General features: G+C 38.5%; 1 protein-coding gene across 1 annotated transcript in view; it reads left to right on the forward strand.

The window, feature by feature from the left end:
- The window catches only part of CACNA2D3 (calcium voltage-gated channel auxiliary subunit alpha2delta 3), an 858,102-nt gene that overhangs the window by 352,926 nt on the left and 486,878 nt on the right, over positions 1-18,298 (forward strand). Inside the window, exon 13 of the mRNA XM_044675448.1 lies at positions 6,992-7,105. Coding sequence (XP_044531383.1) covers positions 6,992-7,105 — 114 coding nt within the window. The remainder of the gene's footprint in view (positions 1-6,991; positions 7,106-18,298) is intronic.

The raw sequence follows: 18,298 nt of genomic DNA on the forward strand, positions 1-18,298 counted from the left end.
AATGGTTCTGAAGCACAGAACAAAGGGCTGGGCAGAATCTGTAATTCTGGGCTCAGCTTTATACCAACATGTTGCCAAGGTCCCAGTAAACTGGGCACTACATTTCAGCAAAAAGTTGTCCAATCACCCTAAAATGACTGATTGCCATTCAAACATTCATTTTGCCAGATCAGTGCCCAAATGTCCACATCAGAAGAAATGAATTTTGAGTTCTTTGAAGAGAGCTATGGGATACACTGACCACCAGCATGCTGGATAGCTGACAAAATATACTTTGAGACCTCTGGAGGATTCCTGTCATCTTTTGGAATTCAGAGTCTGCCTGAGTCTTTAGAATTCTGGACTGGAATTTTGCTTCCTGGTAGAGCTATCTCATAGACTGGGTTAAAATGAGACTCTGGGAGAATTTCAGAAACGAATTATTCTTTGATGAGATCCAGAACAGGGTGGCCCAAAGAATCAGGGACAACATTAAAGCTAAGTCCAGCAATTCAATCCAACAAGTATTGACTCAGTGATTAGCATGAGCCAAATTCTTTGTTGGCCATGGGAATAAAATACACACACACACACACACACACACACACACAACTAGAATCTCTTGTCCCAGAGACATAAAAGCACGTACTCGGTTTAGTTGTCAACAGATAGAGGAGGTCATTTCAGAAGATGAAGACTAATAGATGCAAGGTTCAGAGAGTACAAAGAATTAGAAGTGCTCTCACATGACAATAGGATTAGACTTAACATCCTAGGATCATAGGTTTAATGCTGGCAGGAACCTCAGAGGTTGTGTAGACCTTGCTATTCCATTTTTTTTAAACCTTTACCTTCCATCTTAGAGTATTGTGTATTGTTTCCAAGGCAGAAGAGTGGTAAAGGCTGGGCAATGAGTGCTAAGTGACTTGCCCAGGGTCACACAGTTAGGAAGTGTCTGGGACCAGATTTGAATCCAAGACCTCCTGTCTTTAGGCCGGGATCACTTTCCACTGAGCCACATAGCACCCCCTCTCCATGCTGCCATTTTGCAGTTAAGGAAATTGAAGCTCACTGAAGTTGTGACTCCCTCAAACTGACACAGATAGTAAGTAGCAGAGTCAGTATTTAAGCCCAAGATTCCTACTGGAAAGTAAGCTCTATTAGGGCAGCGTCTGAATTTTAATGTGTTTGTGTATTTGGTTTGTTTTACTTGCTTTATATCTCTAGCACTTAACACAGCATCTGTGTATATCAACAACAGTTAATATTTGCTTGGCAATTCGAAGATATTTAGTAACTCTGGAGAGTACAATTTCCATCAAATAATGAGGTTGAAAGGCAGACCAAAATGTTAAGAAGAGACTGAGAAGAAAGGTTAATTACAGAAGACCTTCTCAAAGAGTTTAGCTCCATAAGAACATGTTGACATGGGTTCTAGATAATGGATAATAAGGCTCTTGCGCTTTCCCAGTCACCAGTGGAGTGCAGGGCTATGTGTTTTGAGCACAATGTTCTCAGGGATGTCATCAGATTTGGGGTTTCCTTGGCACAGAGAGTAGAGTGATTTGCCATTTCCTTCTCCAGCTCTTTTTATAGATGAGGAAACTGAGGCAAACAATATTAAGTGACTTGCCCAGGGTCACACAGCTAATCATTGTCTGAGGCTGGATTTGAATTTATATCTTCAGGGTGGAGGAAAAAGGCATCAAGGTCACCTACTGTAGTGACAGAAAATGGCTATAAGCCAAGACTAAAGTGGAGGGACAGTTGGTACAAGACTTTCTGTTTGTTGATTACTAAGCACTCAATTACTGAGCAGCCTCTAAGAATGAGATGCAAGAGAATATGGATTGATTTTCTGTCACTTGTACAGCTAATAAAAACTTAGAAAGGCAGGTCGCACAGTGATGCACCTAGAGTCAGGAAGATATAAATTCAAATCCAACCCCAGGCAATTATTGGCTGTGTGACCCTGGGCAAGTCACTTAACATTTTTCACCTCAGTTTCCTCATCTATAAAAAGAGCTAGAGAAGGAAATGGCAAATCACTCTATTATCTGTGCCAAGGAAACCCCAAATCGGGTCCCAAAGAGTTGCGTATGACTGAAAAGACTGAACAAAAACAGCTTTGGGGACTATTGACAATGTGATCAATGAATTACAAGCCTGCAATGGTAAGACAATTGGGACAATGTTAAGAAATAGAAGAGACTTCAGTATTAGTCGTATTAGTGGATTTTCCAAATGAGGAAAAAGAAGTCTTGCCCAAAGTCATCCATGTAGTATCTGTTAAATCAGGCATTCTCAAACCCTGGCCCAAACTCCAGGACCAGTCCTCTTTTGACCACCCAATGACTCAGAAATAGTGCATTGGCCGATATATTCCGGATGAAAGAATCCACTTCTGTGTGAGTTCTAATGGCTCTGTTTTATCTGAATAAAGGATAAGGCTGATGAGTACAAGGATTTCTTCTTTTGAAGGTTTACTCTGTACCGCACTGTGTGTCACAGATAGAAATATTTGTGGCATGTCTTCACTCTCCTGTCCTTTTAACCAGCAATGCCTTTTGATGAACACAGAGCTGGTTAATTTTCCATGAAATTGCCAGGTTTATCTATTTTCTACTTCATCAATACGACCTTTAAACATTCATATTTATTTCTTTGGCGTTCCTGCTGCTCTGCACTCATACACCAAGATGTATGATTGAAATTCTGGCTGGCATTTGAGGATGGTTCAGAGGGTACAGTAATTAAACCAAGTAAATTTTGTCTTGCAATTACCTGCATTTTGCGTTCTACATGGGCTCCGCTCGCTCGGAGATTTGTAGTTGCTGAGACTTACATCTCTGAAAAGATTGTAGGAATGTGATTCTGAGCTCCTTCCAGCCATTGATTTATGCAGTATTCATTGGATTCTGTAGGATTCTGGAATGGCTGGCCTTGCTGGTTCCTACCTACCTTGTCATGTGACAACAGCAATTATCTTTCTTAGGATTGAATACCATCTTTGCCGTGATTACCTTAAACTTTTTTTTTCTTAGCCAATTAAGTAAAATTCTGTGACATTTCAACGATGGTTAATCACAACCAAACGCTCTAAATGTCAGGATGCATTGAAATTTTCCCTTCTAACTGATGAATCACTGAGTTAATTGTTGTTCATCATAGGGTTCTTGTCGTCGTTATTATTATGGAAAACACTTTCATCATTCTTGCTATTCAATAAAAAAGTTCCAGACAAATATGAAGAGAAGAGATATTGCTCATCAAAGCATTTGAATGTAATTGCATTCTTCAAAATACTCGAACAGCAGATTACTATGTAGAATAATGTGGGCTCAGGCATAAAGGAAAGTAATGTTTTAAAATAAACAGCTTGCAACAGCCTTTTCTGCCCTTCTCCTTTCTTCTGATCTCTCTAGGGAAATGTTTCCTTTTTTTAAAGAGAGAGTTTTCCAGGGTGTTTCTTTGCAAATAAGTTGCATTTTAAAAAAAAAGAACTTTTTGATTCACTGGCTTTTAAGAGTTAAGTCTTTCCAAATCTGTCCTCAGATACTCCTCAGCTGGATGACCCTGGGCAAGTCACTTGACCCCCACATTGCCTAGCCCTTACCACTCTTCTGCCTTGGAACCAATACATGATATTGATTCTAAGATGGAAGGTAGGGGCTAAAAAAAGGAGTTGGACCGTTATGAAGGTCTGATTGCTCCAGCCCATGGATTTGTTGTTGGCATCAAAGTTATGCTCCTGTGAGAGAATCAATGAGCTTACTACAGCCATGACTGCTCCCAGGCAACACAGGTGACCCAACAGATGCAGATATGACCAAGTACCCTGGAACTCTGCCCTGGAAGCACATCTGTGTTCTACCTATACCTTGGGATCTCTTTGCCCCAGTGTCAGCACTGACTTAATAGGAAAAGCAACTCTCTTCATCCATCCACTTATAGATGATTTGTTCTGAAGAGGCTGAAAAGTTAAACTGATTAAAAGCTTCAGATAGAAAGCAGAATAATCATGATAGTGAAAACCATTTGAGCTTATTTTGTAAACTAGTTAAAGGGGAGTCATCTTGCCCAAGGCTAGGAACTCTTATGAGTCTGTCGTCCAATGGTCAGAGGACACGCTCTCCTGTTTAATCACAGCATCCATACCTATAGGATGTTTTTTCTCTAAACTTTTTTCAAGGGCCACATGTTCAGCTTTGAAGGAGGTCTTCTGGCCTCAAGACCAGATTAGCTATCATGCTATAAGGGAAGCATTCTGCTTGAACTAAAACCTTTGAGATGAGTTGGAAAGCTAATGGATTTTAAAGTCTCTTGAATCAGTGAATAATCAAATCCACCCCAGAACATCTTGTGGATCCTGAAGTCATGAAATTAGTCTCTAAAATACAGATATGGATTTTTTTTATTTGAATGTCTGCTTTTCTATCCCATTCAAGGCCTAATCAGTCTCTCTTTTTATATGCTAAGGCAGAATCTCCATCTATCCAGAAATGGCATCTTTAGAGTTCATGTTAGGCTCTTATTTATTTTTCTTAGATGGATATTTATGTTAGAAGTCTCTCTCTCATAATCCATATAATCTCTGTCCATTGAGTTAGGCTTATTATCAGTCATCAATTATCTATTAAGTGATTTCCTCTGTGCAGACAGTGGGCTAATTGTTTCTTGTGAATGATTTCCCTTCTTGCCAAACTGATCCATTTTTTTCTTGCCCAGGCTTTGTATGCTACCTCCCACTGCCATGTCTTTACACTTGCCATCCTCTCATGCCTAGATAGGCTTCATGCTCACATGTGTTTCTTGGAATCCCTCCATGCTTTCAGGGCTCAGCTCATGCAGTGCCTTCTAGAGGAAGCGTTCCCTTCCCCCCTTCCCCCTACTTAGTTCTCTTCCTCTTCCTCAAATTTTTACAAATGTCCAAATCACGTGTTTAAAAAGTATTGATTTTTTTCTTATTTTGCATCATCTTTCTGCAAATGTATTGTTTCCTCCTGCCCTTTTCAGAAATCTTTTACTTATAGCAATGAATAAAAAGGAGGTGAAAAATAACATATCAGACCAATTAAGAAAGATATTGAAAAATCTAACATATATAGTGTTCTATAAATAGAATTCCTCTCCTCTGCAAAGCAGTTGGGGCAAGACCAGGCATTATAATTTCATGACATTCAGACTTATTGATTTGGTGTGGTTCTTTTCCTCTATGCTGTTACAGTTATTGTATACAAGATATGATTTTCTTGGTTTTGTTTGCTTCACTCTGCATTGCTTGATGCAATTCTTCCCAGGCTTCTCTGTAGTCATCATATTCAGCATTTTTGATAGCACTGTAAGCCACTATTATATTTGTCTCTTGTTTAGTCATTTTCCAGTCAGTGTGTTTCTGCTTGTTTCCACTTCTTGGCTCCTACAAAAAGTGTTGCTCTGGGGCAGCTGGGTAGCTCAGTGGATGGAGAGTCAGGCCTAGAGACGGGAGGTCCTGGGTTTAAATCCGGCCTCAGACACTTCCCAGCTGTGTGACCCTGGGCAAGTCACTTGACCCCCATTGCCTACCCTTACCACTCTTCCACCTATGAGTCAATGCACAGAAGTTAAGGGTTTTAAATTTTAAAAAAAGTGTTGCTCTAAATCATTTGATGTCTATGGGGACATTCTTTGTTATCGACCTTCTTAGTCTCTATGCCTAGTACCACAACATTCTATTTACATGTCTTATATAATCACTAGAATAGATTCTATTGGAGACCATGGACCATCTTTGTTTCTTCCTTTGTTCCTTCCTTCTCTCCCTTCTTCTTCTCTCCCTTCCTTCCCTCCATTCTTCCCACTTATCCGTTTTTCCTCCTTTCCCCTTCATTCCCTCCTTCCCTTCCTTCCCCTCCCTCTTCTTGGGACTGAATTCAAGTATATTCCTAGGTGGTCATATTTGGCAGAACTACCCATTTACTAATCCACCAGCCACTATTAAATGCTCACATTGTGCCAGGCGCTGTTTCAGGTCCTGAGATTAAAAAATGAAAGTAATAAAAAATAGTCTCTGCTTGTGAGATTGTATGTTCTAATGTTCTAAGATAAGGTGAAATAAAGCCACCCACAGTTGGAATGAACTCTGATACCTGAGTTATGACTTTCAATTTAATTTTATAAAAGCATTTATTAAATGTCCACAATGAGAAAGAGTATAACAGAGAAAACAGAAAGAAAGATGACCTCCAACCCAGGAGGACTTGGGTTCAAGTCCCACTTCCAGTGCTTGCTGGCTGTTTGACTTTGGGTGGGTCCCTTAGCTTTTCACTGCTCTATGGAGTTCTCTGAGACTCCATGTAGCATGACAGGTATGGACTTCTTTGGACAGAGGATGTTTGCTCTTTGAGAATTCGTTTTAATCATGAAACCAAAGGCCAAGGAATGTTCTGGGTCTTGAAAATTCAGACAGAAATGAAGCCATTGCTGGCTTTGAGGCATTCTTTGAGGGAAGGTGGAACTCTCAAATAATAGTAACAGCAACAACAATAACTAATTTTTATTCAGTGCCAACTATTTGCCAGGTACTGTGCTAAGCACTTTACAATTGTTATTATAGTTTGATTTTCATAAGAACTCTGGGAGGTAGGTGCTATCATTTCCCCTGTTTTCTAGATGAGGAAATGAGGCAGTCAAAGGTTAAATGACTTGCCCAGGATCACACAGTAAGTATATGGGGTTAGATTTAAATTCAGGTCTTCCTGACTCCAGGTCTGGTGCTCTATTCACTGCACACCAGGGTCTCAATATCTCATGTTCTAGCTCTCTGATTAATTTCTGTGTATTATAATATATTCAAAATAATCATGTGTCATGTAGGACTTAGCATGCAAATTCTGGAGATCTCCAGTCAGGAGAATTTTTTCATTCAGTGAGGCTTCTTCATCTCCTCCTTTTCCCATATTTTTCTATGGACTCACACATATATTCATCTTTTCAGCATATGTTTTTACTTAAAACTTATTTCTTTCCACAGTTCAACCACACCGGCCAGGGAAGCATCTGCAGCCAGGCAATAATGCTCATTACCGATGGGGCCGTAGATACCTATGATACGATCTTCGCAAAGTACAATTGGCCAGAAAGAAAGGTAAGTCGATGCAGCCAATATGCCAATATACCCAAAAACAAAGCACAATTCCCTTGTTTATAACCTCTACTTTTCTCTGAGATAGCACCCTGGGGAGGGTTAATCCCACAATGATATACAGTTTCTTATGTTGACAAATTTGGGGGTGACTCAAACCCAAGGTATGGGACTTCTTCAGCTACGTAAATAAAACCATTGAACTGAATCAAACTAATAGATGGGAATTAAATCTGACAAGTGCTAGCTCAGATAATAGAGCAGATACTAGAGAAGGATTGCATAAAAGTAAAGGACTCTTATTAGAGAAAGGTAAAAACAGCTTTGTTTAATATAATTACTCTCTGAAAGGCATTGTATAATCGGTCATGGCTGTGCTCTGATTCAGACTGGTTACATCTCTGGGCTATCAGATAAACAGACAAAATTTAGTCATTCATCAATCTTAAAGGAAGAATTTTGATGAGAAATGAGAACAAATTTTTTAAAATCCTTTGTTGATTGTTTTTCTTGTCCTCACTAGCTATTAGTCCAAAACAGAGGACAAAGACATATCATTTTTTGTTTGTTTGTTTTTAAAGCCCTTACTTTCCATCTTAGAAGTAATACTAAATATTTTTTTCCAAGGTAGAATTGTGGTAATGGCTAGGCTATGGGGCGGTAAGTGACATGCCCAGGGTCACACATCTAAGACTTATCTGAGGTTACATTTGAACACAGTACCTCCCATCTCTAGGCCTGGCTCTTAAACCACTGACTGCTGTCCCAAATTTATTATTTTGGAAGGTAAACTTAGCCTTTCGTACTCAGTGTTTGGAATTATGGAGAATCACAGATATTACTTGACATAGATTCAATAAAAGATGCTATTGTGAGTTGTGTTGTGGGGCTGATTAAAAACAAAACAAAACATGTTCATTCCACTCTTTAGTCCTATGCATACTTTATCTGGAGCCACAGGGAAAGCTGTTCTTCAATGGCGACCTTGGTGGCTTTCTGGAAAGCTTCCTGTTTATTGCTGAACGTTAACGATTCTCATGACCCGTGATTTCTGACTGTCCTCAGGCCAGTATGGCTGCTACCTTCCTAGAAGTCCACCACAATCATGCATTGTTTGAAGTGGAGTCCCAGTGGTCTGGGGTGTCTTCCTGTTCATAGCTGCTCCAGAAAAACGTTGGCTGACCACACGCCTTCACTAGTATAATTACCTCTCTCCAGTTATTCCTATGGCTTCGTGATGCAAGATGAGAGGATCACAAATTTTGAGTTGGAAGGAACCTCAGAGGACATATAGCCTAACTCCTTCCTTTTCTAGATGAGGACATTGAGACCCAGAGAGGATAAATGTCTTGTCTAATATCCCACCTAGAATCATGGATTTGGGGCTTGAGGGAACCTCAAAGGGTCATCCAGTTCTACCACCTGGTTTTCCAGATGAGTAAACAGAAGCCCAGAGTCGTTATTTCACCTGACTATGGTCAGACAATGACACAAGAAGGGTGTGAATGCATGTTCTCTGATTCCAAGCATAGGGGTCTTGCAGCTTCATGTGTCTAAATTTCTTGGTGGTGTTGAATTGGATTCAATCCATCTATCTTCATTTATGTCTTTAGTTGGCAAATTCTAGTGTTCTTCATCTTTCCTTTGTGGTTTTCTAATCAGCTTATAAGCTACTGGAAGGCAGGAACTTTGGTATATACTTGGTAGCCCAGTCCAGGTCTGGACACATAATAGTTACTCAGTATTTTGTTGTTATTCAGTGGTTTGATCAATTTGTGATGTTCTTGGCAGATACTGGATTTTTTGCCATTTCTTTCACCAGATAATTTCATAAATGAGGAGACTGAGGCAAAAGGGTTGAATGACTTGGCCAGGGTCACAAAGCTATCGTCTCAGCTCAGATCTGAACTTAGGTCTTCCTGTTTCCAGGTCTGCTATCCAGTGTGCCATCTAGCTACTCCCATTACTCAGTATAGGCCTATCGAATTATTGAATGAGACACATGTATGACTAACAGAAATAGAAAATAACATTAGTAAATATGGGCAGAAGTATAATTGATATAGGGAATAAAATTCTGAGCTTGAGAATGGAAGACCTGGGATCATATACTCCTTTGTCCATTAGAAGAGAAATCAGGAAGACTTGGTAACTGTGTGACCCTTGGTAAGTCACTTAAGCATTAGAGTCTTGGTCCACATCGTACAACTTATCTATGAGGTAAGTTATTGTTATCCATATTGGTAGCCTGAATTCTCGTTCTCATCTCAATCATACTAGACATTTGGTAAAAGCCTTGATCTTTTGCATGTATGATTTGAAACTCTTTCAGACATTACAGTGAGGCTTTTGGAATCATTAAGACCTTTAAAACGAATGCATGGAGCCTTTAAGAAGCTGGGCTCTTAGCACTGAATGTGCCCTTTGGGTGGATTGCCTATGCAGGGCCATGTAAATCATAGTCACAGAGTTGTGCCTGGTGAGTAGCAGTTATCTAAAAATGTTGGTGTTTCTACTCTACTGTCCTTCCTTGGAGGAGTCAGCTAAAGGCCGTGCCATCATTCTTTAGACAAACCCCAAAGCCAGCCTTCTCTTTCTAGATGAATGCTATTGATTTCATGCCAGGTGCTTGCACAGATTAATTGGAATCAGCACCCGCAAGCTTCGATGTTTCATGAAGTGAGGTTTCATCATCTTTTCTCAAAGTATCATCAATGAGCCAGAGTCTGTTTCTGTACCAAGAGGGCATTTCAAGGAGGTGACAAATTCAGATGTTTCTCTGTCTATGCCAGGGAAAGGAAAATGCCTACTCTGTGCTAGGAGAGCTTTTTATATGTTATCCCATTTGATCCTCACAATCATCCTAAGAGGTAGATGCTATTATCATCCCCTTTTTACAGTTGAGGAAACTGATCAAAACAGGTGTTAGGTTTCCCAAATTAGTAAGTATCTGAGGCAGAATTTGAAACCAAGGTTCCCTGATTTTTATCTCTGGTGCACACTCCCTTTGTGACCTTGGGCTAGTCACTTAAACTCCATCTGCTTCAGTGTCCTTATCTCAAAAATGAGATGAATGGACTATTAGATAGTCTCTAATATCTGCTTAAGCTCTCGATGTCATCATCCTATGTTTCAGAACCCAGGACATTTTCCATGACTCAATTAACTGCCTCTTAACCTAGGTCAGGACCTCATCACCTCTAAGTCTCTTCCAATTACAACCAACCCAATTCCTGAAAGTACAGTCCATTTGGACTATTGCAATAGCATCCTAATTGATCTCTTTGCTTCTCTATTTCTTTCTTATCCAATCCATTATCTATACAGTTATTAGAATAATTTTTTCTAAAGAACATATCTTCCTGGGTCACTCCTCTACTCATATGGTTTCAGTAGTTTCCCAGTGCTTCAAGGATGAAATGCAAGCATATCAGCTGGATATTTAAAGCCCTTTCCCACTTGGTTCCAACTTATCTTTCTAAACTTATTTCATATGAGAACCGTTATACATTCTATGCTTTAGTAAAATTGACTAGCTAATAGTTCCTTGAGCTTAGCTTTCCATCAATGATCTCTGAGTTTATTGTCTCTTCTGCTTGTATCCCTCCTCATTTCCCTCTTATTAGTTTCCTTGAATATTCACCTCCAATTCCATTTCTTGTGTTAAGTTTTTCCCCTAATATCCTCAGGTGTTAATACTTTTTCCCAACTTAAATTAAGTTCCATTTACTTACCTGTAGACCTGTTCATGGGATCACAGAGTCATAGATTTAGATCTAGAAAGATCACCTCCTCCCATTAATTTTCAGATGAGTAAACTGAGGCATGGAGCATTTGTGACTTGCTCAAGGTTACATGAGTAGTAAATGGCAGAGATGAGATTTGAACTCAGGTCCACAACTCCAAAACTATAATTTTAAAGCTTCATTGCACCATATTTTGAGGAGTCAAAAAATGAGCTGAATTCTGTGAGGCAGAAAAGTCAATGAAAGTACGAGAAAAATCCAATAATTCAGAGAGAACTCATGAGCTTACATTGAAAAGGAAAATTAGAGACAAGAAAGCTAGTCAGTATCTGGGAAATCTGAGAGATGAAAAGAATAAATCATTTGAGGTCAGTTCAAAGAAACCTGGCATCCACCAAGATCTGAGAAGGAGCAGTGAAATCTGTTTTCCACACTCATTGATAAGCATCCTTTATAAACCTCAGTTTGAGACATGAACCTTGTGATCTTGAGCTTCAGCCCTGGACAGCTCCTGGGTGCTGCCACTTTGCCCCAGTGGTAAGCAGCTGTACTTGAGAATTCTAAAGTTGATGTAACCTTTCTTCTACAATCATTCTCTTGGAATAGTGCATCAAAATTGTGCTGTCAGTCAAGAAAAAAGGAAATACAGAAACTGAAATGGGATCAAAGAAGATCAACCAAGATTTTCAAAGGGAGAGAAAAAGGGTTCTTTTGAGAGAAGTTTAAAGGAATTGAGGCTTGTTAGCTTAGAAAAGAGAGAATGTTGCATTATTTAAGCATAATTCTATGAAAGCAAAAATTCAGCTATTTCAGTGAGTTGTTCTTTGAGAGCATTTCATGTCTGGATGCATAAACCATGAGATGCCACTCAGTGCCTTTATCATGTAATATGTCTAGTGAACTTACACAATAGCATCAGAGAATCCCAGAATGCTGAGCCACAAAGAAATCCTTGAGGCACTCTATTTCCTTTTTCCCACTTACCAATGCAGAAGTCTCCTTTAAAGCACTGCTGAAAAACCAGCCATTTGGTCTTTGGAGATTAATGAAACCAACAGTAGTTTGAAATCCACCTAATATTGAATGTAAGTGTGAACATTAAAGAAATTTCCTTAAAACCAATCTGAATGATGCGATAAAGCATTCATTCATTCATTCATTCATTCGTTTGTTTATTTATTTATTTATTAAGAATTTACTAGGTACCAGGGATTAAAAAAACTGGGTATAAAAAAGTCCAAAAGCAAAATTCTTGCCTTTGAAGGAGCTCAAAGTCTAATGGAAGAGGTGATACAAAAAAACATGTGCTTCAAGATATCTTCAAGTTATCTCCATGAAATGGGGAAAGTCCTGTAGCCCCTCCCTCACAGAGCTCTGGCACAAAGTGTAAATACTTAATATATATTCATTCTTTATTTTCTTCCTTCCTCCCTCCTTCTCTACCTCCCTCCCTCATTTCCTCCCTCCTTTCCTTCCTTCCTTTCCTCCCTTCCTTCTTTCATTCTTTCCTTCTCCCTTCCTTCCTTTCTCCCTTCCATCCTTTCTCCCTTCCTTTCCTTCCTTCCTTCCTTCTTTCATTCTTTCCTTTCTCCCTTCCTTCCTTTCTCCCTTTCCTTCCCTTCTTCCTTCCATCCTTCCTTCCTTCCTTAATTCTTTCCTTTCTCCCTTCCTTTCCTTCCTTATTTCATGGATAAGCAGTTAGCCTTGTCTGGCTCACTAAACAAGTTAAGAGTAAATTGTCGTGATGCATTTTGCTATTGTGCTACTCTTGAGATTTGGTGAACTTATTCTCTCTCTATAGCTGCTCATCCCTCTCCCTTTATATTGCCTGAAGATATCTGCATGTTTATATTAGGCTTTGTCACCAGATAAAAATGTTTTTAATTGAATTATTGATGAATATTTGGTATAAATGAATGGACCAGACTGAATGGAAGGACAAAAGGGAAACTGGACCATTAGCTCTAGACTTAGATTTTAACCTATATTAAATCTCTCTCTTTATCTGTTTTTCTCTGTCTGTTCTCTTCCTATATTTCTTTTTAACCCCTCTTTCTCTGTCTCTGGCTCTCTCTATCCTTTCTATGTGTCTCTATTTCTCTTTGTCTCTTTCTTTGTGATTCTGTCTGTCTGACTCTTTTAATCTCCATCTGTCTCTCTGTGCCTATATTTCTATGCCTGTTTCTCTCTGTCTCTTTCTCTACCTAGCTATTTCTCTTGCCACAAAGAGGAGTTTCATGTATAAAAAGTCATTGTAAATGAAAGGCATCTCAAGATATGAAATATAATGAAAGAGCTGGGCAGCATTCAGTCAAGGGAATTGATGACCACACATGAGCATCTTTCTTGGACCAATCATCATCTTCTTCTTTTCTTGCATCCCTTTAAATGTTGCCTTTCTATGGAATTGTAGACCCAGTTCCCAGGTACAGGAATATCCAGAGGTTGCAGGCACAGCTCATCAGGACAGCAAAATTGAATGGCTTGACTACTCCATTGTCCGAGTGTTATTAAATTGATTTTCTCTTTCTAAAAGGACCAGGGGACTTCAAAGATGAATGTTATTACAGTTCTATGCACTGTGTATTTTATTATTAGTGATCTCAAGAACAAAAGCTAGGCACCAGCTGCTTTGTAGTCTCTGTGAGCTGTAACATAACTTAGGTTGATTAGCTGTCTTTGGAGAGCATGAGGCTGGCAAGAGGGATGGGGTAGCAAGGCTGAACAAAAACCTCCCCCGATCCCCAGATAAAGGCTTTTCAAAGTGGCTCAGGATGCCTAACTTTGTCCTTCATTTTAAAACACTGTTGGAAATCACTGCCTTTTCAGATGGAATTGGATTTCCAAGAAGGAGCATCTTTGGCATTTTTCTTAGTCTTCCTACTTTCCTGCAAAAAATTTTGAAAAACGAATCAACAAAAGACACAGAAACTAAGCATTCCAGCTAACTTTAATGAAAATAAGTCAGAGGAACAGGATTTTCTCTGTAAAAAGACTGAGCAAAAGCAACATGATTTAGTGTTTAAAAATCTGTCCTCAAGGGACAGAAGACCTGGGCTCATATCCTGCCTCTGACACTTACTAGTTGTGTGATACTATACAAATCACAACTATGTTTAACTAACTATGAAATAAAGGGATGGAGTTCAAAGACCTCTAAAGTCTTTTCTTGCATCCTTTTAAATGTTGCCTTTCTATGGAATTGTAGACCCAGGTTTATGAAGTATTTTACATTTATTAGTTCAGAAAAGAGTCAAATATAACATCAGAATCATGGGAACAAACACAGGGACTTGGTGGAAGGTGATGCTACAGATAGAACATTGAAGTCTGAAAGAAGAGCAGGCTTAAGGAGACAGATAACAGTCCAAACTTTAGACATGTTGAGAGGAGCAGTATATTACAATAGAAAGAGCAATAGCTATGGATTCAGACATCCTGAATTCAAATCCTTCCTAAACTTTGCTGGTTGATAAACTTGGGCAAGTCAATTTTTCCTTTTTAATTGTTTTTAAACTCTTACCTTTCAACTTAGAGTCAATGCTGCATATTGGTTTGAAAGCCAAAGAGGGGTAAGGGCTAGGAAATTGGAGTTAAGTGACTTGCCCAAGATCACATGTCTAGGAAGTGGCTGAGGCTAGATCTGAACCCAAGACCTCCCATCTCCACTCCAGGCTCTCCATTCACTGAAACACCTAGTTGCCCCATTTAATTTTTTTTTCAGTTAATAAACATTGATCCTGTTCCCCTCCCATCTAGCTCACCCATTCTGGAAAAAAAGGAAAAGAAAATAAGACCTGCAAAAAGTAAATATAGTCATGAAAAACATATTCCTGTATTGGCAACATCCAAAAATACACTCCTCTCCTGGCATATCTATTCCATCACCTTTCTGTCAGGAGACAATAGCATTCAAAATCATTAGAACTCCAGAAATGTGGTTAATCAATGCAATTATGAGAGCTTACAAGTCCTTAAAAATTGTTCAGTTCTTTTTAGGTTGTTATAGTTTAATATTTCTATTTTTTCTCCTCACTTTGCTCTGGTTCAGTTCAAAGTGAAGTTAATATGATGGCCTCCCCAATGGGTGTAAATTTGTACTTTTGCTTGCTATCAAGGTGAGGCAAATCCCTCTCCTTTTTCTTTCCTTTTCTTCCCTAGTATATTCTTTCCACCCTCTCTTTCCTTTGTTCTTTTAAGATCATAAAACATAATGACAACAACCACCACTGCCTGGCTTTTCTCTCTTATGGACTCTCTTTAGAACCAATGACCTGCCAGTTCTTAGGATATACTTGAATTGTCCATTCGAATGCAAGCATTTTATCAGTGTAAAATCTTTGCTGCTCTTCATTTTGCTGATTAGTCAATGTTTTCATGTTTCTCTTTCACTCCCAGTTTGTATTTCAGAGATTCTACTCAGCTCTGAGGCTTTTTGGGGGGAGCTCTGGATTTTTGCTATGCCATTCTCAAGGATTTTTTATTTTAGAGTTTCTTTCAGGAGATTATTGGCAGATTCTTTCTATTTTCACTTTGTCTTGTGGATCTTCAAGTTCTGGTCAGTTTCCTTTAATGGCTTCTTGAAATACAGCATCCATCTTGATCTTATCTTTCAGGAAAACTAATAATTTTTAAAATGTTTCAGCTTGAACTCTTTTCCAGATTGGCCTTTTTTGAAAATGAGAAGCCTTTGATATTTTCTAGTTTTTTTATGCTATATGTTGGTTTATTTTATTAAACAATTCCCAAGTTAATTAAACATTTTTATTTTATTTTTTCTTAATTACATGTGAATGAAAAAAATTAATATTTTTCAAAAATTTTGAGTTCCATATTCTTTCTCTTCATACCTCTTCATCCCCCTCTTTGATCAGGTAAGCAATTGGATATAGATTAAAAATGTGCAGGCATGTGAAACATGGGAAAGCATTTTTCCTCATGAGTCCTTTGGAGCTATCTTAAGTATTGTATTGCTGAGCACAGCTAATTTATTCACAATTGATCATTGTACAGTATTGCTTTTACTATGTACCGTGTTCTCCTGCTTCTGTTCACCACTATCACCACTACCATGACACCTTGAACTTTAAGGTATCCAAAGCGATTTGCAAACATTATTTCATTTGATCTTCACAACAATTATGGGAAGCAGGTGTTATTATTTATCTGAAGCAAGATTTCAGTTCTTAATTAAAAGTTCAGTGTTCTCTATCAAAAAGGGAAAAATCCAAAGGGCAGCCTATTGTAATGAGGGTCCCAGGAATTTGAAATTATGAATTTTGTGATGTAAAATAGCCATTTACCAAAGGCACACAAAATAGACATGCCTGCCCTCACACCTGGGGCATTTTGACATCTACTCTCCTTTGATTTCATGTATTAAACAGCCTCACCCTGAGACATTTAGGTTGCTAGAAGTGAAAAAACATCACATATTTACTTACACAAATCATCTCAAGGTTCTAAAAGTTTCTATTAAGGGGAAATCCACTTGTCTTACTCACAACACTAGCTAATATGATTTATTTCTTTTCTTTCCTTACTTGTTTGCCTTCTTCCTCCCTTCCTTCTTCTCCCTCCCTCCTTCCCTTCTTCCTTTTCTCCCTTCCTCTCTCCTCCCATCCATCCTTCCTTCCCTACCACCCTCTTTCCCTTCCCTTCCTTCCTTCTTCTCTCCCTCCTTCTCTCCTCCTTCTCTCTCTCCCTCTGCATTTCTTTCTTTCTTTCTTTCTTTCTTTCTTTCTTTCTTTCTTTCTTTCTTTCTTTCTTTCTTTCTTTCTTTCTTTTTTGTTTTGTAAAGACTTCATGTGGTATTACCACTTTTTAATTTTTTTAATTTTTTCCAATTATTCTTATTGTATCTTTTCATGTTTTAAGTTTTATCTGCTCCATTCCCTTTACAACAGTGCCTCAAGTGGGCACCTAGGTGGCCCAGTAGATAGAGAACAGGGCCTAGAGTCAGGAAGCCAAGAATTCCAATCTAACCTTGGTACATACTAGCTATGTCTCTCTAGTCAAGTCATTTAATTTCTGTTTACCTCAGTTTTTTTTCATCTATAAAATGTGGATAACAATTTCTAGTTCCCAGAATTGTTGTGAGGTTAAAGTGACATAATATTTGTAAAGTACTTAGCATAGTGCCTGGCACACGGAAGTACTTAATAAGTGTTTATGATTCTTTCCTGTTTAAAACTTTTCCAGGCTTTTCTAAATCCTAGATTGTTCTTTGGGATTTTTCATTAAGAACTCTATTTTTTCTGCTTTTTTGTCTTCATTTCTTTTTGTATACTCTTCAAACAAATCTATCCATTCTTGTTGTCATCCTCTTTTTCCTTCCCACTTGTAGTTTCTGAAGAATTCTACCTTTCTAGCTTTTATCTTATGCTCTTCTCTGCCATTGTTACCATACTTCTGCAAGACAGGATTCCTGTCCTCTCTCTCCTCCCCCTCTGTCATCCCTGAAATAAGCAGGCTGTGCTTTTCTGCCTCTGTGATTTTGCTCATGCTGTTTCCTAAAGATGGAAAACCTTCTTTGTACTTTTTTCATGGCTCAGCTCAAATGTCATCTTCTTTGGGAAATCTTACCTGATCACTAGCAAATAATGACCTTTCCTCTTTCAGACTTAGTACTTAGTTTTATTTCCATTATATGGAAGGAAGGAAACAAACATTTTTAAGCCCCTACTAAGTGGCAGGAACTATGCTAAGCACTTTATAAATATGATTATATTTGATTCTCATAATAACCTTGGGAGGCAGATATTATTAGCCCCATTTTACATTTGAGGAAACCGAGGCAGATAGTGATTAAGTGGCTTGTCCAGGATTATATTTGTTGTTATTTAATTGTTTTCAGTTGTGTCTAAGTCTCTATGACCCCATTTGGGATCTTCTTAGCAAATATTCTGGAGTGTTTTGCCATTGTCTTTTCCAGCTTATTTTATAGATATAGAACCTGAGGCAGAGAGTGGTTAAATGACTTGCTCAGAGTAATAAATTGTTTTAATTCTTCAGTCATTTTCAGTTATGTCCAACTCTTCCTGACTCCATTTGATGTTATCAACAAAGATATTGGAGTGGTTTGCCATTTCTTTCTCCAGCTAATTTTGCATATGAAGAAATTGAGGCAGATAGTCATTAAATGTCTTTCTCCAGCTAGTAAGTGTCTGAGACCAGATTTCAATTCAGGAACATGACTCAGGCACAGTATCCACTTTACCACCTATCTGCCCAGGGTTATATGCCTAGTAAGTATCTGAGGCAGGATTTGAATGTAGAGCTTCCTGATTCCATGCCCAATTCTCTATCAACTGTTTTAGTAACAACTTTATGCATGTGTCATGTATTATTTTATATAATACTTATTTGTAAATGTCTTAACACCCCCCTCACTAGTCTGTCACATGATAGCAATATATACTATTTTATCTAATATATACATATATATATA

The sequence above is a fragment of the Gracilinanus agilis genome, chromosome 1 (genome assembly GCF_016433145.1).
Source record: "Gracilinanus agilis isolate LMUSP501 chromosome 1, AgileGrace, whole genome shotgun sequence".
Classification (NCBI taxonomy): domain Eukaryota; kingdom Metazoa; phylum Chordata; class Mammalia; order Didelphimorphia; family Didelphidae; genus Gracilinanus; species Gracilinanus agilis.